The sequence below is a fragment of the Lasiodiplodia theobromae genome (genome assembly GCF_012971845.1).
Source record: "Lasiodiplodia theobromae strain AM2As chromosome Unknown scaffold_14, whole genome shotgun sequence".
Classification (NCBI taxonomy): Eukaryota; Fungi; Ascomycota; class Dothideomycetes; order Botryosphaeriales; family Botryosphaeriaceae; genus Lasiodiplodia; species Lasiodiplodia theobromae.
In genome coordinates, this window is record NW_023336344.1 from 647774 (window position 1) to 672331 (window position 24558).

Here is a 24558-nt window from a genome sequence, read left to right on the forward strand (position 1 = left end):
CAAATAACCAATCTACTTTCGGGTGCCCGCAGTGCCGACCACTCTGTCAGCAGAAGATCCCCGCTACTGATCTACAGAAACAAAGTCGCCGCTCGCCCATCTATTTCATTTCCAAGTTTTATCCTCCGTGAGCTCCTCCAGCTTCCTTCCCTGTGCAAAAACACTTTCCATTGGAGCCATGTCGAAAAGAACCGTGTTCACGACCATAACGCCGCTGCCCGCGGGCGTCACCCGGGACGTCGTTCTCGAAACGCTACATAACCATGTCGAAATGATCGACCTAAACCCGCTCGTCATCGAACGTCATGTCTGCCCGCCGCCTCGGGACGCGACGGCAGAGGAATACCACTGCACCTGGTACTCACTCACCGGTAAGCTATTCCATCAACTTTGCCTGTCTCATTGCACGTCTGGCTAACTTTTCTGTCAGACCGCGTAAGCTACCTCCCCGGCGTCAGCGGGAAAGTGCAGTACAACGCCTGCTTCCACGACCTCGCCACCGGCGTGCAAACCCACGTCTACGCGCCGCTGGGCCTCGACATCAAAGAGAAATGGTCCATCGGCGGCAGCCTGCCCGGCGAGCCCGTGCAGCCGGTCGAGCTGGGCCTGGGCGTGCCCAAGCAAGGCCTCTACCTGCGCGAGGACTGCGACATGCGCTGCAACATCGTCATGACCAAGTTCGTGCGCGGCACCCTGACGAAAGCACACAAGGTGCTCGTCGACCGCCTGGTCGAGAAGGCCGGGCTCGAGCAGGTCAAGGCCGACAACCAGCGCATCTCCGTCGCGAGCAGCAGTGCCAGCGGCGTCAGCAGTAATCCCGCCTCCCTCGTCGGCGGCTCCAACGACGTCACCACCGCCGCCGGCTTCCCGGCCTCGCCGACGCTGTCGTCATCCGGCACCTTCAGCGACGCCGCCAGCATCGACAACATCCCGTCCCTCATGAACAGCAGCAGCCAGCAGCCGCCGCACTACCACGAGCAGCCGCCCACGTACGCCGAGCTACCCAGCCTGCAGCCGTCGCTGGCAGCGCACCAGGCCCAGGCACAAGCAGCAGCACAACAACAACGTTCATCGACACCACAGGTCCAGGACTTCGAGAAGCAAAGGCCAGCGGCGTCGGGTTCACCAGCACCAGCAGCAGCAGGCGAGCCCTTCCCGCCATATGCTGATACCGACTTCGTGCCCGAGCCGCTGAAGCCGCGCAAGATGCAGCGGCACAGCTACATGGCCTACCAGCCCGCCGCGTACAGCAACGCGAACAACAGGCTGTCGTACGCGGCGTATCGCCCGCCACCGCCGCAGCACGGGTACTCGGCGTACCGCCCGCATAGTAACGTGCAGCAGCACCAGCAGCAGCATCTCATGCCGCAGCAGTACCCCGGTCATGGGCGGTCGCACTCCGCGGGCGCTGTGCCGAGTGCTGCTGTTGCGCCGTCGCCTGTGGAGTTGGAGGGCTGAGTTGTTAATCTTCTTCTTTTGCTTTGATGTTTATTGGGCGGCTTTTTCACGTTTTTCTTTTTCTCATGCCCTTGACGAATCTCCCATTTTGTCACACGCCTTCCTTCGCATGCTACATATTTTTTTTTTTGCAAGAGAGCTTGCTTGTGCTCATTCTTACACTTTTTACCCTTTTTTCTTTTCCCGAGATACCAATTTGGAACCGAAAAAATACCAAGATAGATGGTTAATGGAGTAGGATGGACATTTGGGTCGCATGTTTCTTTGGCGCTTTTACGATATTCCTGTCAATACTCTGTTCGCTCTTCGAGACTGTCTTTGATGGTATCAAGGGGTTCCTTACGTTAGCGAGATACTCAACAGCGATGGGAGGGTCCATTCAGGGATGTATGGAATCGTTAAATATTCTACCTTTGAATCAGTACAATCTTCGTGTTTGAAGTAGCTCACTCTCGCTCTCACTCTTACAAAGGACCTTCTTTCACGTTTGCTTTAAGTTTAGAGTTAAGGTTTCACGACACTTAGCTGTACTCGCTCGTAGTTGTACAACCATACACCCTACGAATAGAGATAAGTACTAGAGCTAAACGCGAGGGTGAAGATTGGCAAGACCTTAGAGCGAAGGCTAATTTAGCTAGTAGATTTAAGAAAAAATGTCAGAATCGATACTCGACTTACGTGGGCAGTTGAAGCTATCGTTCGGACGAGGTGATTCACGCGGCAGCGGATCTCAGCGCAATCCAGCTACGTGCTATTCGCGGCGGTAATGACGGAAAGCACCTTCCGTACCTTCCCTTCCTCTTTGCTTTCCCTTTTTAGCCTAGAGTCAAGTACAGTCAGCCTGTTCTTCACTCACCACCAACAACAGCAATACGCCGCCTGTTCGAACCACACACGGATTCAAGAAAAAAAAAGGGCAAAAAACCTGCACCTGCCCATCCGAGTCGTAGCTCGGCGGACGGAAAGCCTTATGGCCCTCTTGGCAGGGAAAAACCCCCAAGCTTGCCCAAGGCTTCATTGGGATTTTTATTGTGGATAGGCAGCTGCTCTTTGTTTTTGTCCTTTTCTTTTTTCGACCTATCACAAGTGAAGTTAGCATGTTCTTTTGATGGTAACTGGAGTAGTTACCACTCTGCCACTGTGGGCGAAAGGAACGGCTGACTTCTTGATTTATATACCTCAGGCACCCTCAAGATCTTCCGCCCCGTAATTGCCCCGCGGAAGCCACGCTCAAATATGTGCATCCAGGGTTCAAGATTCCGCCTCCAGATCAGTATCCTCCTCCCGCATCGCAGCAGCCTCCGTCATCACCTCTGTCACCACCGCCCTCACCTCCCTCACCACGATCACCTTCCTCACCTCCCTCACCATCCACACCGGACACACACCACCATGTCGTCCTCCTCACCTGTCATCCCCGACTGGCTCGCGAAGCAATCCACCACCGGAACCTCAAGAACAAACCTTCCTCCCCTCCCCGAAGACGGCTACGATCTAGGCTTTCCCGCTCCCCGACGCCCCAACCACCGCGCAGGAAGCCATTGCGCTCGTCCAAGCCCTCCGCAGCGACGGCGGCCTTCCAGACTCGACGCACTACAACGAGAAATTCAACGGCCTGCGCCAAAACCGCCTAATCCAAGCCATCATGAAGCTCCTCCTCCAAAGCCTCAACGTCTGGGCCGCCGACCCAGCCAACGCCGCCGCCGCCGAGTACGTCAACGCCGGCGGCGACAAACGCATTCGTCGCCGTCGTCACCAGCTTTCCCCGCTGGTAGTCGGTTTCAAGAACGCCGCTACGAGACCATCAATCGTACAGGAGCTGGGAGGAAGGACTGCTCCCCGCGACCGCCGCGGAACAAGAAACCCTGGACGCGCTAGTCTACGAAAAAGCAGCATCCGGCACCATCGAGGAGTGCACGGCGGGCCACCGCGTCAACTCCGCGAATCTCTACCTCGTCTCTACCAAGAACCACCCATGCCTGGGCCATTCGTTTGCCGTGCGCAGACTTCAGCGACTAGGGAGCGAGGAGGGCCATCCGCGAGGCGAACGACTTACTCAGAGACGAGGAGAAGAGAGCAGCGCAGCACATGAACAGAGGAGGAACGGACCACGACGTAGCGGCGGTCCTCATCACCGCCGGATCGGATATAGTGTGTACATTTACGACCTCGGACTTCCGACCAACGGGCCCGGCCGCGGCCGAAGACGGTTCTCGGAGGCTCTGATGATCGGCAGGGTCAGACAGCTGCTGGAGCATCTCAAGGGCGGGAAGAGAGCCCTAAGGACAGGGCGCTTAAAAAGACAAAGATCATCATTGGCGGCGGCGGGAACGAGGGTGATGGCTGCCGCGCTATGGCGGTGAGGTGGATGGTTGAGGTGATTGCGCAGCAGTGGATGGGGTTGGATGGTCTGGAGGCGGCGCGAGGACCGCCTTTGTACTTTGGTGAGGGGTGTGACCAGCAGGAGGTGCGTTGGTAAAGGTCAGAAGTTCTTGCAGGACTGCGAACAAGTCTTTTAGAGGGAATTGGTATCTTTGACAGAGTACCCACAGAGCAGATATGAGGTGTCCGTATGACTGGCTTCACTGAGACGGTATGATGGACTGTACTGAACACAGACGAGTTGCAGCCCCAGCAAATCCGAGGACGAAATGCAAGACGAATTCAGAGTAGCAAAGAGCGAGCTCATTGCATCGAGAGAATAATGCTTTATTCATATTCCGGCTGCGAGGCCGCCGCTTCCTTCGATCTACGAACGAGTTTTTCTACAATGCATACATACGCTCTAAGTAGTGGGCGGGGAAAGGCTTTTTCGAAAGAAGAGAAGAGTAGAGTAGAGGGCGCAGAGATAGCAGCAAACCACCACCACCAACCACCATATCATCATATCATCCTCGCGCCTCCAAATCTTCCACCCATCACGATTTGCTGGTATAAAAATCATCCGCCTCCGCCTCATCCTCCAACTGTTCTTGCTTCTGCTGTTGCTGCTGCTGCTGTTGTTGCTCCCCCTTCTGATTCTTCCCCTTCTGACCCTCCTCTCCCTGCTGCTGCTGCGCCTCACCCTTCTGCTTTTCCTTTTCCTTCTGCTTCTGCTTCTCCTTCTTCTCCCCCTTCTGCTTCTCCTTCTTCTCCTTCTTCTTACTCTCCCCCTTGTCCCCCTTATCCTTCTTCCCCACCCCATGCGCCTCAGCAGAAACCTCATCCTCCTCCTCCCCCTCCAACTTCGCCTCCTCCGCCAACAGCGCCTGCAACGCCGGCACGAACTTCTCCAGCTCCGCAAACTCGCCGAGCTTGACACGCATGTAGTCGGACGCGACGCCGACGCGCATGTCGCTGCGAGACTTGATCCGCGTCGCCAACGCGTCGCCGCCGCTCTCTTCCGTCTTCAGCAACGGGGTCGACACGGCAGGCTTAGGCGGGCCGTCTGGATTATCCAGCGGCACCGATTCATCCTGCTCAGGCACAGCGGCTTCGTCGTCCTGCTGTTCGGGCACCACAATGTCGTCCTCTTCGCGGATAGCATCCATATCGACGTCATCATCGACGATGTCCATCTTGTCGTCTTCCGCGGCGGTAGGAGCGGCCTCCTCGCGCTCCATGACGGGCAGCTTCTGGTAGCGCTGGCTAAAGTGCGTGAGCAGCGTCATGCGCGCGCGCATGCGTGCGCCGATGGCCAGGGCCTCGGACGTGGTGCTGTGCTTCTTAGCGATGGCGTTGCCCTCGAGGCCGTCTTCGAACGTGGCCTCGTGCACGAGCAGAGTCGAGTGGCGGCCGATGCGGGCGAAGTCGGCGCAGGGGCGGCAATCGCCGCTGTAGCTGACCTTGAAGGGCTTTGGCTCCTCGTCCTCGGATACTTCTTCCGCCCTCGTCTCGTCGGGCCAGGTGAGCGAGACGGCGCGCGCGCCGTGGCAGTGGTTGACGAAGACGGCCTGGACGTCTTGGAGACCGAAGAGGTGCGGGTACAGCTCCTGCGGGATCTCGATGGCCGGGGTGACCGTGTCGTATGGGAAAAAGGACGGCGGGTGCTGCAGGCGGAGCGTGGCGGCCACGTCGTGCTTGGCGAGGTTGGCCGTGATGGCGAGCGGCCATAGGCGGCTGTAGCCAAAGTCCTCGACGGCCGCGTACTCGGCCAGCCAGTTGACCATGTTGATGTCCGAGATGACGGCCAGCCGCTTCTTCTCGGCTGCCAGGCTGGGGTTCTCCTTGATCGCCGTCATGGCTTCGAAGACCGTCTCCGTCGTCGGCTGGCAGCCGTGGACGACCTCGTACCATGCTTTGATGACGCCTACGATGCCCAGAATGTGGTCTGCATGCATGTGGCTCATCCAGATGACGCGGAGCTCCTTGAGGACTTGAGCGAGCTCGGCGGGCTTGAACACACGCTGCAGCTGGCCGATCGTGTTCTCACCGGCATCGAGCAGGTACGAGCCGTAGCCTGGGACGCGGACCAAGGTGGCGGATACGTTGCGGTATTTGGAAGGTAACGCAGATCCGGTACCAAGAGCGATGACCTCAGCTTCAGGCATGGGAGTCTTGCGGCGCCACTTCTCAAACTGCTCGGATGAGTTCTGTATGCTTTCCTTGACGGACTTTGCCAGGCTCAAGACCTCCTCTGGAAGATCTTCCATGCCATTCTGCGGGTTACAGCGCTTGATAAGATCTTTGTCTTGCATCTCGAACTTGGGTTCTAGCTGCAGTACAAGACCTCTTTCTGCTGGCGTAGCATGCTCGGGAAGCTCCTCCTTTTGAGAATTGTACGGCACGAACCGCTCTTGAGGCACCGTCTCATCGTCGTAATGGGGTATGCCATACCGCTTCTCGTCCACTGCTCTAAGACGCATGGCTCCTTTACTGGCGCTATCGAAGCTGATCCGGTTGGGCAAAACGTCGACAGAGGAAATGATGTGCTTCAAGTGGGCCCTATCCGCCATGAACTTCTTCAGCGCGGGATTGGCAGCTACGCCAGGGCCGAGCATCCACACGAAAGCGTCGACGCCGTTCATAATCTCTTCGCGAGTCCATTCTTCCCGTTGAATCATAGGCTCCACGTACGACGGCGCGGGAAGGTCAATGATGGCGACTCCTCGGCCTCTCCGCGGAGGTCCAAGAACCATGTCAGAAGTGATGGTCTCACCCAGCTCGTTCTTCACAGACTCCCCGGCCTGAAGCTTGGACCACAACCGACCCTTGGGGACTTTATGTTCGATGACTTTTTGAATCATGAACTTGCCCCGCTGAGAATGGGTGCGGATGATGTAAGAGACAGCCTGGGGCGCCGGCTTAGTAGGCGGCAGAGCGAGGGTCTTGACGGCGGGCCAGGGCTCTCTGACAAGCACCCTCAAGTCCGGGTTCTCAGGATTAGGCACGGGACCGGTGTACTTGTCGATCGATTTTGTCTGCGCATTCCGGATGAAGATGGTGGCCGGCAGCTTCACTTCGGACAAGGGCTTCTCGGAGAGAGCATCCAGGCGCCAGTTCGAGTTGAACATTTCGTTCACGACCGCGCGGGTCATCTGCTCGTACCTCGCAGTCTTCGCCTCCGGGCTTTCCTCCTCGAGCGCGTCTGCCGCCGGCTCGGGGCCGTTGACTTCGTCGTAGCTCCGCTTTCTCGACGTCGATGTCGTCGACGGCCGTTCCGGGCGTTCAGCGCCGGTAGGAGTGATGGACATGGACCAGACCTTGATGTTCTCGTCGACGAACAGCGGGACGGGATCGCCGTTCTCGTCCTTCTTGACCGCCTCATCCTTGATATCGACCGCATTGATGGGCATGCCCTTCCTGAAAACGAACCTCCGGCAAGCGGCGATGGTGTGGTTCAGGTTCGGGGGACCGAACATTGAGAGCACCTTCGGCGTTGCATCGAGGCCCCTCTCTTTCTTGTCCAGATTGTGTGCCGCCAAAATGTCCGAGAGGGTCAACATCATACCCATCAAGCCGCCCGTATTGCACCACTCGCTGCGGCCGGTGATGAACATTTCCTGCGTCTTGAGCATGCGCGTGCCTAACTGGTTCATTGCCCGCTGTGTGCCCTCGCCCAAGCTGCCGAATAGGTACCGCTTATTGTCAAAGTGAAGCAGGAGGGTGGTGCCGGGCGTGTCCGCCGTTGGCGTGGTGAGAACCTGGATGTAGGCCTTCATACTTCTCTGGAAGTAGTCTTTATTCAGGTATTTGGAGATGCGTCTGTCGTAGGTGGGGCTGTACGGGCGGTATGGAGTGAAGATCTGGTCGGTCGTAAACGGTCGATCATAGCATGGCTCGTTCGAGTAGATGATGTAGGCAGGTCTGCTCCGTTCGAGGGTGGGAGATCGGCGGACGACGGTTTGCTTAAAACCTGGCGGGGCGCGCAACTGCTCGTTGAAGGGCGCTTTGTTACTTTGGGACACCGCACCGTGATCAATTTCCTGTGGCTGAGGCTTGAGCTTCCCTATCAGTTCGCGGAGTGCATGAATGGCGGTAACGTCGGTGTGACTGGTCGAGTTCAGGCGGCAAGTGGTGGAAGGCGCAGGGCGGGAAACTCTCAAGCAGCGCGCCCGCAGCAACAGAGGGTTCGGCGCCGATTGCAGACACCGCACAGCTGCAGATATGGAAGCCACGGCGGGCACTAGAGGAGCCGTGGTTGCGAGCGTTTTTCTACCGACGTGGGAGCCGCTGTCCCATGGCCATGCAGTCGAAGTCTCAAAAATTTGGCCCAGCTGCGGAGCGGCGACGCGCCAATCTCCGTTACGTCAGCGATCCACCGCCACAGCAGCGGGCCAGCCACATGCACGTTCAGCACTATGCACAAGATGTACGCCTTTCAGACTATGCATAAAATTTATTCTAGATCAAGTGCAGTAGACACAAGTATACAATCAACGCTATTCGCGGAGGCCTCTCGGGCTCAGATCAAACAAAAGAAAAAATGTGCTTGTGTAAGCGCTCCTTTTTCGGCGCCTGTGTCCACTCTGCGCTAAGGCAGGTCGAATCAGATTCAATCCCAGTTCCCAAATGTCGCTTCCCGTGTTGAAAAAGAGAGTCGTAACCCAACCCAAAAGTCTTCGCTTCCAAATATTCACAGAGTCAAAGAGAAAGAAGGACAATGTCCCTAGACGCCACTACCCCACTAAACACCACGCACGAATTCACTGTTGCTTGCTTTACAGCATCATGCTCTGCATCCTCTCGTACACGGCATCGAACTTGGCGATGGTGCGCTCGAGACGCTGCTGCAGCTGCGCGGGGGTTTCCTGAGCAACAACAACCTCGATGCGAGCGAAAGCCTTCTCGGGAGCGATCTCACCGAAGATGCGTTCCGAGGGGGCAGCAGTGGAAGGGGCGGGCGAGTTGTAGTACAGAGCGAAGTCAGGGTTGCCATCGTCAACCTCCTCAGCCTCAGCGACGGCCTCGGCGGGCTTCTCGGCCTCGAAGCGCTCGATGACGGGGTAGTCGGGCTTGATCTCAGTGATGGCCTCGACGGGGGAAGCACCGGAGCTGCCCTTGCCCGAGAGGATCTCGGTGTCGAAGGGGTTGGCAGGGCCCTCGGGGATCTCGAGGACGGCGAAGACCTGGGGCTGGTTGAAGTTGAAGCCGCCGTTGAACGAGTAGTCGAACGACATGTTGGGCTGCTGCTCGGGGATCATCGACATGCCCATCTGAGAGTTGTTCTGCGAACTCTGCTTAATCATCTGGGGAGCGGGCTGCTGGGGAGCCGATGCAGGCTTAGCCGGCTCGGTGAGAGCAGGGTCACGGCTGAGCTCATCCAAGAAGGGGCCAAAAGCCTGGTGGCGAAGCAGGCGCTCGATGAAGGCACGCGAACGGGCGTTCTCCTCCATGAGGGCGCGGTTCTGCATGCGCAGCTCCGTGTTCTCGTTGGTCTTGGTGGCGACCTCGCCCTCAAGCTGGGAAATGTACTCTGCAGGAAATTGTTAGCAAATGCGCCGTGAAACCGGAAAGTAAATAATGCATACCCTTTCTGCGCGAGCGGAAGGCGCGGGCGGAAACCTTGTTCCTCAACTGGCGGCGCTCCTTGCTGCTGAGCTTCTTGCCCTCTTCGCTAGCGAGGAGCCTCTCGTCCTCGTCCATGTCCTCCTCGTCCTTCTTCATCTTGATGATGTGGGGAAGAGGGTTGGAGCCGCAGTCGGAGCCGTTGGAGCTGAGAGTGCTGTTGGCGCGGATCTGGTTGACAACGCGCGCAATGGTCTCCTCGGTGCGGGCATCGGTGAACTGAGCAGACTTCCTCTGGACGTGGTGGACGCGGTTCTGCTGCTCCCTCTGCTGCTGTTGCTGCTGGAGCATCTGCTGCTGCCTCTGCTGCTGGGCCTGCGCCTGCGCCTTGGCCAGAGCAGCTTGCTGCTGGTGCATTCCAGGGAAGAAGCGCACCTGCTGGGGCTGCTCCTGGATAGCGCTGGGGTCGACGAAGTCCTCGTTCTGGCTGTTCTCGCCCTGGGGGAAGAAGAAAGCGGACATGTTGTTGCCCATGTCCATGTCCATGTCGCCCAGACCGGAGCCCCAGCCGTCGTCAAAGCCGATGCCCGAGTTGCTGAAGGGCTGGGCGTAGTTGTTGCCCACGGATTGCGACATGCTGATGCCGGGAACAGAGCCCGAAGGCAGGCCGGTCTGCTGCTTGAAGAGGTCGTACTCGTGGCTGGGCTTGGCCGGGGTCTGGTGGTCCTCGGCCTGGTCCAGCGGCATGATGGTGGTGGCGGGGCTCGCCATGGTGGATGCGACGCTCGAGGGAGGCATTTGCGACGAGGAGCTGGCGGGACCAGGCGAGGGGATGGCGTTGAAGTCGACCAGTGAGTCCATATCGGGATCAAAACACTGGTTCGGGAAGGGCGCGTAGCCCATGCGCTGCGCTGCGACCGTCGACATTGCGGGCAGATGTGAGCAGAAACGGCGATAGAGTGCTGGCGGGTGCCTCAGGTAGGCGGCGGGTGGTGTAGAGCGGCTTTCCCGGAGTGATGATGTCGATGGGTCTTGAAGAGCTGGGTGCGGGCGGGTCGCTGGAGCAGGCGCTAGCAGGCGTCGTAAGCTTTCTATTTTCGGCTACGGCCAAGGCTGCACTGGGGCGGAGTGCGGGAGAAGGCTGGGCAGGCGGCGGTGGGTGGGAGCGTACTCTTATGCGTAACGAGAGAATCGGTCGGGTCGTGGGTATCTCGGTGCTTGTAGTGGTAGTTTGTTGGAGTGGTGGAAGAAGTGGGTTGGAACGGGAGCGAGTGTGGGCGACGGGCTGGTTTTGCGGACGATAGGGAGGAGACTGTTTCAGCTGGCACGCTGGGCCAGCGGCTGCGCCTCGACACCACAGGCAATCTCCGGGAGCTTGGACACCGAGTGGCCGAGCACGCAGCAGGGCCTGTGCCGGCTCAAGTGCGGCAAATGATACCCCTGCTCTTCCGCCGCCGTCAGCGCCAGCACCGTCGCACATCAGCATCATCGGCGCCCCGGCTCTTCGTCGGACGGCCGAGATGCTCACAACTGCCGTCCCTGCGCGCGCCAGCGCAGAGTGCCGGCCTGTTTCTGCTGGAGTCAATCGCCATCTACGGCGCTCTGGAGGGCTCCTGGAGCGCCGCGACGGGGGGTGACATCCTGCGTGCGCGCTGGAGGCTGTGAGTGGCCAGCAAGAGTTCGCGCCGAGATCCGAAGCTTGCGAAGACGACCACTGCCACACTCCCGCGAGCGTACGAACCAGGCTCATCACCTCTCACCACCGCCCGTCCCAGCCTGTCGTTGGGCGACGATCCTCCGACCGCCCCGCCGGTCTGACAGCTCACGGTCACGGCACCACCACCAGTAGTTCAAGTGTCAAGCGCTCCGGATCACCGTCGTGGCGCGGCCGCAGCGCAAGGCTGCGCCCTGACCTATCACGCATCGAGCCACACAAAGTCAACCAGAGCCTCTACGCGCGAACCACGCTCGACGGCCCGAGGTTTCGTCGCGGTCCGAATCGAAACGGTTCTCTGATTCAGGAGGGTTTCGGCAGCTCTTTTCGCTTTTATCGTCGGCGGTCGGACCTCAGATGCTCGGAGATAATCTTTGCTATACAATAGCATTATACAGCACACGGCCGGAAGACCGGCGCGCTTCCGTATTACATGACTTGCCTACCCTCCAGGCCGTCAGCTACGGCCGATGGACCCGCCTGTCGCCCGAGGCCTTGCTGGGGCAAACACAAATAAATTTTCTGCCTCTTCGTCGAGATGCGGCGACGCCCTCCTCATGCACCAGCCCAGAGCATCAGCCACGACAATGTGACGCGTGTCTCGCGTGCTTGCGTCTTTCCGGCTTAGCCCCCACCAAGGTTGAAGTAGCTCCTCCGCAAAGCAATTACTGCCGTAGTCCAAATTGAAGAGGCCCGTTCGCCCTCAGAAATCACTGACTTCCGACACGGCATCAGTGCACTCGCCGTGATACCTAGACCCCGGCAATACGGCAATGCCCAACAATGCAAACTACTCTCCAGCCAAGATCTTCCTATCGCTATTGAATCAATAGGCCTACCTGCCCGACCGCATTGCGCGCGCCTGCATGCTGTTTCTTGCGCCGCCCTGCTCGCAGGAAACACGACTGCGCCAGCGAGAAAAAGCATACGCGGCCTCACCACCCCCTGTCAAACGTGCTATTTCCAGCGAACCGCAGCACAGCCGCACATTGAATTTTCGACAGAGACGGAAACCTCTCCATGAGGCCGCCCAATTGCCCTGCTCATTCATTATCGTCGCTGCAGCCCTGCCTCGACTTTCCCCAGCTGGGATTGGGATATCCGAATTGATGAACGAGGGATCGGTCTGCGGACCTCGCTCTATTGCCGGAAGGTGAACCCGTCTGGCCTGGTCTGTGGAATGCACCGGCCGAAACTCATGGGAGCCGTCGACACGCCCCATGCCCTCCAGAGTCTCGATCGCCCTCGACAGACACAATTTTCGTCCCCACTCTTGATCGCCGCCTCAAGCTCGAGCAAAGGTCCGCAAGCTTTTCCGAAGCGCCCGCTCTGTGATGGTTACGTCCCTTGGCGTCATTGCTGGAATCCAAGGCTGAAACTCGTGGCCCTATGGCTTGGTGGAGTACCCCACGGCCGCGCCATCGAAACGCGTCTCTCCTTGCAAGGAGCCAATCCCTCCAGTACATCACCGGCATTTGACGCCTCCTGCGGCAGAGACGTCTTCTAGAACGTCGTCTGCCCCTCTCCGTCCCCATCTCCGCAATGCCTTTGGTGCCAAGTGCCGCTTGTCGGAGCAGAGTGAGACATTCTGAAGGGATATCACCGAGCTCCGAGGCTTGCATTGGGAAGCATCCGACTCTGAACAGCTGAGCGGTGGAGTCTTTAGGCCCAATTAGGGCCTAGATGGACACTCTTTCCCGCTTCCGCTGGTGTGAACAAGCAAGACCTACGTCTGCCCCGTTCGCTTCTTGCGGTACACTTGCTGATCTCCTGAGCCACTGGTGGCGCAAATGCCCCCTGATCCCGTCCATCTGACCGTTCGCCTCCTTCTCGCCGGGCAAGCATCTCCCTGGATAAATCCTGGCCCTGGGGAGGGCCTGGGGCCTGGATTGGGGAAAGGAACCGACACGGAGAAGGAGGCCGTGAGGGCGGAGCGAGGTACGGCGGACCGTCTGGTCAGGCATTTATTAGGATTCCATGTTTGTTTCGTTGCTGTGATCGCTCGTGCCGAAAAGTATGTGGAGCCGATGCGGCAGCCGGGTGTTGGCGAAACGGCCCTCAACCGAAGTCACAGCTCGTCGGAAATGTGGAGTCAACCATGTAGCCAAAGGATCTCCCTATTCCTATACAGTATAGACAGAGGCAAGTCTAGTCGGGACGAAAGGTGTGGTCGGGCCCCCATCGAGCGATCTTTAGCTCCTTCTCAAACACTAAAAATCGAATGGGCCTCTATCCGGCCGAACCGGACACGCCTAGAGCAACCTAGAGCCTCAGATTATGATGAATTCGCCGGTGTCGGCGGGGAAATGTATCCCCGCCGATTGGAACAAAGTGCGCATTATCTAGCGCTCTTTATTATGGATCTATCCCCAATCACCACTGTTGTATAGACCCGGACACACCACTCGTCTCGGGCATTGAGCTAAAGAAGCCCTACCCTTCTATTACGATGGCCGTAGAGCAGATCGATAGCGCGGGGCTTAGTATGTATTGAAAAGCGCTGATCATGTCTTATGCTCGCAGCCCGACGTTTTCACCGTTCTTTCGGAATTATCGTTATCCACATCGGTCAGAAAATTGTCAATGAACAAGAGGAAGCATATTCCAAGACCATCGAAAGTCAAGGCTATGCGTCAGACACTTTCCCTTTCACGCGGGTCCAAGTATGTTTTGGACCCACCCGCCTTTTTCTCATCACTTCATCTTTCCTTTCGCGTCTCGCAGTTCTATCATCTCACTCAGGTGGCTGGGGCTTCAGCTTAGATGTGCGCTCTCACATGATCAGTAGCTACGCAGATCCGAAAATACTTTGAGTCGGTATGCACAACACCTGCTGCTGCAGCTCGATTCTCCGAGGTGCATAGTCGTCATAGATTCAGAGCAGATGCTTACCGCTCAGGTAAGCACGTCAGGCTCTGACCTCAAAAGGCTCGACAAACACCAATAGGAAAATCTGGCTCCATGTTAAATAGGCATTGGCGGAATCTGTGACGGATCCCCCACATTTCCCGACGTCGGAGAAAAAAGGCTACGTTGTGGTGACTGAAATACACCAAAGCCATCTCCAACGCAACTGAGACAACAATACTCCGTCGGAAGAACGAGACGCCTTTCTACGCCCTCACCTCAGTTTCACTGAGCGGTGACGGTTGCAGTGCGCACGGCACATTGACGATCCCATTGCATTAACCGACGTCGTACGTCCGAGGGTCTCGCTTGCAAAATCCGAGCTTCTTCTTTCGGAGCAAAAAGCAAAGTGTCGGCTCGAGAGGCTTCTGGGGAAGATAGAGTGCACTTCTGACACACGTAGCGTTGCAAAGTCCGGGTGTGGTAAGACCTGGACACGGCTACACACACGATCAACACGGTCAAAAATGACTCGGCTTTGGGGCTCCATCACATGGCTGACGTTGGCAAGCGAAGTTCATGACATGTTCGCAGGATAATCTGGGACCCTGACGAACTGCGAGCTTGAGGGGCTCGAGGGGCGTGTTGCCGAACTCCCGCCGTGCGCTGCCCCGGATCGACGGCCACGACTAACGGCGGACGGCCCGCACTGACTTTGCGGGACAGTCAACGATGCCAACGGTCCCATTCCTCTTCACACCATCTCCTCGTCGACCAAACCAGCGGGATCTGGCCCTCATTCCAACCTGTCTCAACCCCCCGTGGTGCCCAGGTCTCGGCGTGCCGTCATCCCCGACCGGCCAGCATGGAAGCGCGCAAGAGCACCCCCGCAGGCTCGGGAGTGGCTAGGTCGGCTGCCCCGGCTTGGCGACGTCATGGTTCATCCACTTTTTATCGCTTCCCCCGGAATAATGGTCGCAACGCTTCAGTCGGCGCAATCGCCAACGACGAGTGTACAGTTGGAGGCGGAACGGCATATTCGCGCATCTTTTTCCGGACGCTAAACCAAAAGACACGGGCTGCAGGCTCTCCATGTATAAGAGCAAAGGAGACGCATGCCAGGCCAAGACACGCAATGTGCCGCGGATCGCTACCGCCGTAACCCTCTTCAGCCAAGCCATGCGGCGACAATCCAGAATAGCGGGATCGTTACGACCCTTGAGGTAGGATAAATCGGGGCAGACCTGCATGGCCTGATTTTTAGATTGTTGCGGCAAGCAATTGCGTGCCTTCTGCCAATAAAGACGGTTCTGTTGCCGCCCGCGATCTTCGTCCCCTTTGCCTCGCATAATCTTGCTTTGCATCATTGCGCGCTAGACAGCTTGCTCATAGCTACGAGCTTCCGCCTCAGCTCTTCCAAGCTCCAATTGATTTTTTTCTTCCCTTCTTCTCCTTAGCCCGCTCGTGCATCTCTACAACCACATTCCAAAAGGCAAAAATGCAGACCAAGCTTCTCTCTCTCGGCCTGCTGGCCACAGCAGGTACCACGCTGGCGCAGACGCCGCCATACTTTGAACCGAGCACCGATGTCAACCTACCCGCGACCTTTGACGCCAACACCACCTCTCCCGATTTCTTCACAGTTGGAGGTGTCTTTTCCATCAATGGTAAGCCAAAAAGAAAATAAGCACTTCCTCAACCATCACCAGCTTTCCATGAAAATCCGCAAGAAAAGAAAACCCCACCAACAACGCCCCCAAAACTAACACCACCCCTCAGCCACCCAAGAAGAGCCCCAACTCTATGTCACCACCAACGCGACCTACGTCACGCACACCAACGGCTCGCAACCGCCCACCTTCATCATCCTAATGGTCGACCCGGACGCGCCCTCGCCGCAAAACACATCCTTCTCCCAAATCCTGCACTGGCTGCAGCCGGGCGTCCGCCTCTCCCGCTCCGTCGAGCCCACCCCCGGCCCCAACAACACCGCCCTCGTCTCCATGCTCTCCGAAGCCGACACCGATACCCCGGCCATCGCGCCCTACATCCCGCCTGCGCCCCCGTCCGTCGCCCCGCACCGCTACATCATCATGCTCTTCCGCCAGCCTGGCGACGCGGACGGCGACTTCGAGCTGCCGGACGGCTTCGAGCAGTATAAGGGCGGCGAGGAGCGCACGGGGTTCGATGCAAAGGAGTTTGTGGAGGCCGCGGGCTTGGGTGAACCGCTCGCGGCCACGTACTTTTTGGTTGGCAAGGAGACGAGCGGCAATGGCAGCGCGACGTATGAGGGTGATGATGCGGCCGCCGGTATTGGCGGGAACACGACGGTGCCGGCTAGCGCGACGTCGTCGTCGGCAAGTGCGTCGGCGGCGGGCGCGAGCGGGAGTGCGGGTGCGAGTGCGACGGCGTCCGGTGGCGCGGCGGCTGCGTCGGAGACGTCGGGCGCGGAGAGGGTTGTTGGCGTTGCGGCGCTGAGCGCTGTGGCGGCGGGTTTCGTGGCTCTGGTTCTTTGAGGAGAGAGATGTGACTGCTGCGCGGTTGCTTGGGGTCAGGTGCCTGCCCTGTATCTGTATCGAGGAGGGGGTGGAATGAAGGGAGGGGAGAGGGGATGGTGTAGATGATTTTATTACTATACCCGAAGTCGAGTCATTCCTTGAGAACTTTGGTTGGTATGGGTTGATTAAGACGAAGATTGGAGTTTTTGGAGCTGGAATGTAAAGCACGGTTATGTAGAGGACGAACGCTGAAAGAATTATAAAATGTTGTGCATTGGCATCTTGCTCCTATTCAATGCTTGAACGCTTCGGGGCGAAAGACGATAGAGTGGCCCACATAGTAAGAAGCGGGTGTAGGAACATGCAATGACTCCGTCCACGATGTTGTCATATCTTGCAGTGCTAAATTAAGATAAACTGATTGAGGCTGAAGAGGGTCAGAGTTTTTTTCGAAGACATCTTCGTATTCTTAGTTTGCTTAGCTGTGTGGAAATAACATTGATGCTGAATAGGAATAATACAATCGAGAAAGAATTAGTAGGAGAAAAGTCCTTGATTATTAAAATCGCTATGTACATAGAATCGTAGTGTTTGATGGAATTGGCACTAAATTTAGGTGCGGCTCGTGCGAGTAGGCGTAGTGACACTGAAATTGTGAGTAGGATTTAGACCGTTAAAGATGCGCTAAGCCGGAGTGGTTTTAGATAATAATAGACCGAGCACAGGATTTCTTTAAAATTAACAGTGTTGAGCTTCTAGTAAGCCCTGCGAGAAAACAGAAGATTGATGATAAATTAACGGAACATAAGGAGCAATAATGAGACGAGCCTGCAAAGGTTAAATAAGATGAGCTTCTAGGACCTACGGAGCTCCGATGATCTAGACATCTTAGTTACTTCTTACTACGACTTAAACATTACCTAGAGTTGCTGCGATGTCTAGATAGAGCGGATAAAAGCAAGATAGGGGATTCAAGAACATGCTTAGAGCCAGACGCTTGTCGCCTCCGTTTTCTTTCACGTAGGATATAGAAATGGAGTTCAATCTGTCTGGCGTAGACGCCGGTAGATTCCCTGGAAAATGCTGTTGGTTGGTAACCAAGAGTAAAAAAAAAGTAGCTTATGCGAAAGACTGACGAAGACGTGAAAATGTATAATATTACAGTTCTTCAGAAGTGTTCTCAAAGCTATGCCAGAGTTTAGCGAAAGAGCTATATACTCGGTTGATGGACTTGCAATCGTTTCTTACTTTAACCTTCGGCCGCTTTGGCATGAGGGAATTACTTCACCAGGAGAAAATCTTGAGTGCGAGCCCTCTGGGGTTTACTTCTTCTTTTTTTTTTTTTTTTTACTTGCTTTCTTCCCGAGTACAAGATTCAAGTTTCACTGAATGTAGAGGCCTGGTTTCTCCCGAGAAACAGGCCGAGAGCGGCTATACTGACATGCATTAGCACCTTCCCATCATCTCCACTAAGCCTTTGTAGCATTTCTCCTAAAGTTCAGCTAAGTGCCGCTGATCTAGACAATCTCTATAGGCTCCGGGCCTGACGTATGCAATTAGAGACACTTTAGTATGCATGCAGCTCATTCAACTTGAGATATGACGGCATAGCCTGGGGGACGTTTGTATGGCAGAGTAGGGTGCATAGGACAAAGATCCAAGCCCGAAGGGTGGATCGCTTCGTCTGTCGTGGAAGCATAGAAGACAGGAGCGTCGGCATAAGGTATTACTGGAAGCCTTGCTCCTCTAGCTTGAGTGATCGAAATGACAGACTTGACTGGGGTAGTGGGAGTGACAGTGAAAACTTTAGGGGAATTTAAAGAGACATTAAAGCAAGAACAGCCGTCCGGATGGATGGACCCGTTGTAGAATTTGATTGGATTAATGGGAACCAATCTACAAAGCTGATAATGGATTTCCGGGTTATTCTGACTAAAGAGTGGCGTTGGCTATAGACATTTATACTACAACAGAAGCAAACAGAAAGCTTGAACAAATTAAACATTAAGAAATTAATGAACCGGCAATTGGGTTCATGTTCTGTAAAAGTAGACCACAGTTACCTGGTAAAATGGACCATCAGTGTGCATAATAGTTTTGTCTTGCAACTCTCATTTTTATTTTTAGAGGCCGCATCAACACTCTAATCCTATCTCCGCCGGCTTTAAAATTCAAACACAGTGGGCGTACATACGTGTGTGGGGGGGATCGAGCAGCGGGTCGGTGTCTGTTGTTGCACGCGGCATCGTGCCGCTGGCCCTGGGCACTGACACAGTCGACGCTGGGGAAGGCGCTGGAATCGGTGGTAGCAGAGAGGATCTCTGCTCTGGCGGAGGAGAGAGGCGAGGTGACTAGCCGATTGTAGTTAGCGGAAGAGAGGTGCACCCAAAGACAGAAGCAAAGATTCAAGGCGTCATCTTCAACGAGGAACTCCGATTGAAGGCTCACGCGGGGAGCATTGCAAAGAGGGGCGTCCAGGCAGGCCTGGCGCTGATAAGTTTGAGTTAATTTCTTAATGAAAACCATGTATCTTAGCCCCAACTCATATTCCGACTCTGAGAACCGGCTGCCGAGACCCGACAACCGAGTACCGACTTCCGATAATAATCGCCAGCTAATTCACTGCCCATCAAGTACATATTATTGCTCCGTATTCCGGCCGCTTACAAATAGCACGCTGCCAGCTATGGCATCAATTGAACTTACTCTGAGAAAAAAAAAAGTATGCCGTAAGTGGATTAGTCCTCCATTCATATACTTTTGAAGGAGCACATATATAGTACCTCAAATAGAAAGATTTTTCGCAGCAGTTCATCGCGCTTATTGCTCATCTTCGACTTCTGTAACTTCTGAAGCACTTCCACTTGATCGTCATGCCGAAGCAGAAGGTGTTACTCCTCGGAGCCACGGGGGAGACTGGGAAATCTATCCTCGAGGGGCTGCTTGAGAATCCACTGGACTTTGTAAGATATCTTTTGTTGATAACAGCATCAAAAGCTAACTATGCACAGCAAGTGGATATCTTGGTCCGCCCGTCCTCTGCAGCGAAGCCCCAAGTCAAGGCGATAGCTGAAAGGGGCGTTTCGATCCGCATCGCCGACATTGCTGGACCTGTCGACGAATTGGCAGTGCAACTTGAGGGTGTGGACATCTTGATCAGCGCCATCGATGCGCGTTCATTGCTGTCCCAGATCGACCTTGCCACAGCAGCCAAGAAAGCTGGCGTCAAAAGATTCGTCCCGTGCAATTTCGCATCAATTACTCCACCCGGGGGCGTAATGCTCCTACGAGACCTTGTAAGCCTATCTACGTACGTCGACGCGGCAGCACTAACAGATAGTCTTCTCGGCTGCAGAAGGAGCAAGTTCTTCAGCATGTCCACAAGCTGTTCCTACCGTTCACCGTCATCGACGTCGGCGCCTGGTATCAGAACAGTTTCCCAACTCTTCCTTCTGGTCGGCTCGACTACGCAGCTGCGGTGAAGCCCAACGTGACCATCTACGGTGACGGAGAGGCACCAAACTTGGTGACAGACCTACGTGACATCGGCCGCTTCGTCGCACGCATTATCGCCGACGACCGCACCCTTAACAAGTTCGTATTCACGTGGGGCGAAGTACTAACCCAGAAACAAATCTTCACCGCGATCGAGGCCGCGTCCGGAGAGAAAATTGAAAGAGAACATGTAAGTAGTAAATGAGCATGTGACCTTTTGGAGTCTTACCGTGCTAACTGACTGAACTCTTACCGTCACAGATCTCCGAAAGTGACCTCGTGGAAGGCATAGAGCGCTATAAGCAGCTGTCTTCCGCCGAACCAGAGAACCTCGCGCACCTGCTCCAACTGGTGCGCTACGAGTATTTCTACAGCATGCATGTTCGCCGCGACAACACCTCCGAATACGCCAAGTATCTTGGATACCTCGATGCTCGCGAGCTGTATCCCGACTTTGAGCCGCGCAATTTTGGCGATTTTGTGTCAGAGCTGCTGGAAGGCAAAATCACCAAGCCCTACGCTGAGTCTGCGGCTTATGAGGCGTATGCGAATCGTCAGTAACGAGGGTGATGGAATCAGGGATAGGGTAGATATACTGTTGTTGAATGGATGAAATTTGTGATGGAAGATAAGCATGGTCGCTACCCGAACTATTTCATATCTTTCATTTGTGAGAAGAAAGCCCTTCCTCATCCAATGTGACGCATGACACCCAACCATAGACTCACTCCTTCATTTCACGGCCTGTCTTTTCCAGCCATTAGTGCTAGAAGCGTCCGTATTGATTGATTTAATCCTGAGTTACCAAAGCCGGCACGTTGTGTAAATCCGAAAGCACAATAGTGTTTCTTGCCCCAACAGCTCGTAGAGGCCGAAGATGTGTATGGGACGATTCACAAACTTCATGCAATAGGAAAACTCGAAGATTCACACCAAACCACCTCTAATTCATTTACTATTTGTCGACTAGTGCCCACACTCTTTCGTACTGTTCGACAAAAGTCTCCCCTCTCCTTCTCTACATCCCCTGAGCCCCTTAGTCTTTAGTCTTGCCGCTTTACCTCTTCCAACGGCATTCGTCTCCGTGACTGGCTTCAAATCAGGCCGGCCTCACCATCAATGATAGTACCATTCTGGATAGCAGCAGCATGGCCGCGGGCAACGAAACCGTAGGCCGGGTAATATCTATCGAGCCACGGCAAGACCTCTTTAGCACCGGGAGTGTTGCGCCAGTCGCGCATAAGGTCGCACACAATAGCGAAGAGCGAGACGAGATGGACGCCGGCGTCGCGCATGCGGTCGTTCGAGACGTCACGGATAAGCGGCGTAGTCGTTCCCGAGGCTTCGATATTGGCCCAAACGCTGTAGCCCTCAGCGCGGAGAGACAGAGCGAGAAAGGCGGTGCCTGTTGTATAGAGAAATGGGTTTGTCAGTCAACGCCACGCACTCACCAGCAAGGGTATATATGGTGAGATGGAAGGGTCCCACATACAGACGTCAGTCGTGATGCCTGCGACAATTATTTGGCTCCTGCCTGTCGCCTTGATGGCATCCCGAAATTCGGCGTTGTCCCAAGCGTCGACTTCACCCTGGCGCTGGATGATCGGGGCATCCGGGTACATTTCGAGGATCTCTTTGGGAAGAGGCCCATTGGGACCAGTCTGAGCAGACGTGGTCATAACAACGGGGAGATCGAAGAGCTTTCCGATGGCTGCGTGCGCGATGAGATTGTCGCGGTACAGCGTCGGGTCCCAGTCGCGGGCGATTCCATAGAGGCCGACTTGCAAGTCGAGGATCAGAAGGACCTATACATTGCAGAGTCGATGTCAGATACTTTAGAAGGCCAATCCTCATCACGAGCGGAAAAGCGCGAAAGGAGTGGAACAGCATAGGTGAAGGACCAAAGAAATGGCGAAGGAGGGACTTACAGCGTCGGTGGTGTTAAGACGCTCAAATGGGACAGCTTCAGAGAAGTTTCAGCATATTAAAGCACTTGGCTACTTGACCATCAAAGTTTACTTACAGCTTGCTAGCGTAAGCAACGGCATTGCTAGCATGAAGAAGATTCCTGAAGATTTCATTTTGGTTCGTGGGCAGTCAAATGAGAAGTCGAGGAGTTTGTGTGTGTGACTGAAGGGATGGCTTCTCTAGATGGCGTACTTCGCCTTCATTCTTATACTTCTTCCCCTTCCTCTCGATTCGAAAGACCGGCTGCTCTGTGCTTAGCTTCACCGCTAAACACAGGGATGACTTGTGCGGATAGCAGAGTCATCAGCGATCGAAGGGCGGACCGTCTGCACAAAGCATACCCACTCCGAGGGGTGGAGATTCCAGCGGCTTCGCCGCTCAATCACGCACTATTTCTCTAGCTACCAAGTCCTCACCTCCAATCTTGGTCGGTGAGCCAGACACAGAAAGCCAATCGGATGCTGCTGGACTGATCGCGGCTCAGCAACACAGGCATTGCTTCGTATTCAGTGGAGTGTCAATCGATGTCGCTATGAGAAGCATACGATTTTCATCGATTGATGAAGTAGGGAGGAGCCGTGCGCAGCGGAATGACCACAGATTTCTCCCGGTAAACCGCCGCCTCCCCGGCTGACCGAGCAATTGCAAATCAAGCCCAATCTACCGAACATCGTTCTTGTGGGGCATGACGGCTGGAACGAGTCAGGTCTGGAGTATCTCGGGAAACCATCGAGACTTAGAACAGTAGTGCACCCAGCTTATTAGAAGATGACAGCACATTTGGTAATCACCGGAACGGAGCACGTGACAAAACCGGGATACATGTCATCGGACAGCTCACAGATGATGGACTCTTATTTTGCAAGAAGACTATTGTCTGCAAACTCACGAGTGCCGTAGTCCCAGCTCCCCGAACATTCTCTACTCATAGTGACTAAACCTACATCCTAAACTCGCTCGCACGATCATGTAGCCCTAGACAGCGTCTCTTGAACAAAGATTGGCATTTTCTATGCAGCTTTAGTCTAAATTCTAGATTCAAGCTACGTATTTGTTGCTATGTAAGGACTACACGTGTCCAGAAACCTGCTTGGGCTGGTAGAGCTCCTCCAGATACTCGACGTCTTCCTGAGCAAGAACCTTTCTTCTCACATCTACCGCTTCGTGTATGCGTTCAACTTTATTGCAGCCCACGATAGGGATCGCTCCCTTTTGGATAACCCAAGCCAGTGCGACCTGCGACATCTTCCACCCATTCCTCTCGGCTACCTCCTGAACACGGTTGATGATATCAGCATCCGCTCCTACCATGTCCTTGTGAATTGGATGCTGGCCGGAAACTTTAAGGCGCTCCGTTTCCTCCGCTCCGACCGGGCGCGCCAGGTTTCCACGGTACAGTGGAGCCCAAGGGATGATGCCGACACCGGTCTGCTTGCAGTACTTGATCATCTCGCGCTCCTCTTCTCTGTTTTCCAAAGTGTCAGTTCTGCTCCCTCTCTTCCCAAACGAGACGACCCGCAACTTACCTGTAACAAAGACTATACTGATTCTGCATGCTGACAAACTTAGTCCACCCATGCCTCTCCGCACAGAACTGCATCATAGCAAACTGAAACGTCCACATCGAGCTCGCGCCAATATACCTCACCTTCCCGGCCTTGACCAGATCATGCAGCGCCTCCATCGTCTCCTCGATCGGGACATCATGATCAAAGCGATGGATCTGCAGCAAGTCGATATACCCCGTCCGCAGCCTCCCCCAACGACGCGCCTCCACCGCATTAAATATCGCCGCCCGCGACAACCCCCCGCCCTGATTCACATACTCCTTCGACCCCCGCGCCGCCATCGCCCCGCGCGCCCGTGGCCCCGGGCCCGACGTCCGGCGTCTCGGCGACGGTGGCGAAGACCTTTTGGTCAGGATGACGACCTTGCGGCGCGGGATGCGCAGGTGCTGGCTGCAGCGCGCGCCCGATCAGCGCCTCGCTGGCGCCGTCCGTTGCTGTAGATGTTTTGGCCGTGTCCCACGTGTTGAGGCCGCAGGCGTAGGCGGCGCTGAGGAGCGCGAAGACTTCTTCTTCCGAGTCGAGCACCCATGGCATCCACGCTTTGTGGCCGAAGGACATGCCGCCGAGGATAGGCACGGAGACGCGCAGGCCGCAGGAGGAGCCGAGTTGTGCGTAGCTGACTTTGGTCGCGGCGATGCTGGCGGCGAGGGACTGCGGGATGGGTTGCTGAGATGCCATTTTGCGGGATTGCTCTTGGAGACGGGGAGGGATGGGTTTTGGTACAGTTCGTTGGATTGAGGTTGAAAGTTGGGGAATTTTTTTTAGGGGGGTTTGAAGTGAGTTGCGCCGCTTAAAAGGTCAAAAGTGTGCTGGCAAAATCTTCAATGAGTGATACGTTTTTTGACGCCGTCCAGGATGGAAACGGACTTAGGGGAGTTTAGAGAGACATTGAGCTGCGCGGAGTTAGGAAAGTAACGCCGCATGTCCACTGATAAGAGCGTGCACTGACTGGTGGTGGAAATGGAAATACTCGTATGTAGTGGATTAAATGTGGAGCTCAAAATCTGAGTGCAAACTGCCCCTCCCGACTGCTGAGCCTGGATAAACGGCAACCTGAGTGCTGTATCAGTCGTGCTTATTGGGC

The 24558-nt window shown here is 55.5% G+C and overlaps 7 protein-coding genes across 7 annotated transcripts; 4 read left to right on the plus strand and 3 right to left on the minus strand.

Moving 5' to 3' along the window:
• Positions 1-178: 178 nt before the first annotated feature.
• LTHEOB_5240 (uncharacterized protein) lies at positions 179-1458 on the plus strand (the record flags this gene model as incomplete). The annotated part of the gene is made up of 2 exons (XM_035514364.1): positions 179-371; positions 431-1458. The coding sequence occupies 2 exons, from the start codon at positions 179-181 to the stop codon at positions 1456-1458; spliced, it is 1221 nt and encodes a 406-aa protein (XP_035374108.1).
• A 1645-nt stretch (positions 1459-3103) lies between these two features.
• On the plus strand, positions 3104-3937 carry LTHEOB_5241 (uncharacterized protein; the record flags this gene model as incomplete). Its single annotated transcript, XM_035514365.1, has 3 exons — positions 3104-3168; positions 3275-3695; positions 3767-3937. 3 exons carry the CDS (start codon positions 3104-3106, stop codon positions 3935-3937), a joined length of 657 nt encoding a protein of 218 aa, XP_035374109.1.
• Positions 3938-4376: 439 nt separating this feature from the next.
• LTHEOB_5242 (tRNA processing endoribonuclease) lies at positions 4377-10311 on the minus strand (the record flags this gene model as incomplete). The annotated part of the gene is made up of 3 exons (XM_035514366.1): positions 4377-7929; positions 8629-9352; positions 9408-10311. 3 exons carry the CDS (start codon positions 10309-10311, stop codon positions 4377-4379), a joined length of 5181 nt encoding a protein of 1726 aa, XP_035374110.1.
• A 5132-nt stretch (positions 10312-15443) lies between these two features.
• LTHEOB_5243 (Phosphatidylethanolamine-binding protein PEBP) lies at positions 15444-16461 on the plus strand (the record flags this gene model as incomplete). Its single annotated transcript, XM_035514367.1, has 2 exons — positions 15444-15612; positions 15725-16461. 2 exons carry the CDS (start codon positions 15444-15446, stop codon positions 16459-16461), a joined length of 906 nt encoding a protein of 301 aa, XP_035374111.1.
• Positions 16462-19316: 2855 nt separating this feature from the next.
• On the plus strand, positions 19317-20499 carry LTHEOB_5244 (Isoflavone reductase family protein; the record flags this gene model as incomplete). Its single annotated transcript, XM_035514368.1, has 4 exons — positions 19317-19406; positions 19455-19739; positions 19799-20128; positions 20200-20499. 4 exons carry the CDS (start codon positions 19317-19319, stop codon positions 20497-20499), a joined length of 1005 nt encoding a protein of 334 aa, XP_035374112.1.
• A 533-nt stretch (positions 20500-21032) lies between these two features.
• LTHEOB_5245 (Isochorismatase hydrolase protein) lies at positions 21033-22019 on the minus strand (the record flags this gene model as incomplete). Its single annotated transcript, XM_035514369.1, has 4 exons — positions 21033-21343; positions 21431-21743; positions 21867-21901; positions 21962-22019. The coding sequence occupies 4 exons, from the start codon at positions 22017-22019 to the stop codon at positions 21033-21035; spliced, it is 717 nt and encodes a 238-aa protein (XP_035374113.1).
• A 955-nt stretch (positions 22020-22974) lies between these two features.
• On the minus strand, positions 22975-24152 carry LTHEOB_5246 (Aldo-keto reductase; the record flags this gene model as incomplete). Its single annotated transcript, XM_035514370.1, has 3 exons — positions 22975-23371; positions 23433-23629; positions 23733-24152. 3 exons carry the CDS (start codon positions 24150-24152, stop codon positions 22975-22977), a joined length of 1014 nt encoding a protein of 337 aa, XP_035374114.1.
• Positions 24153-24558: the final 406 nt, after the last annotated feature.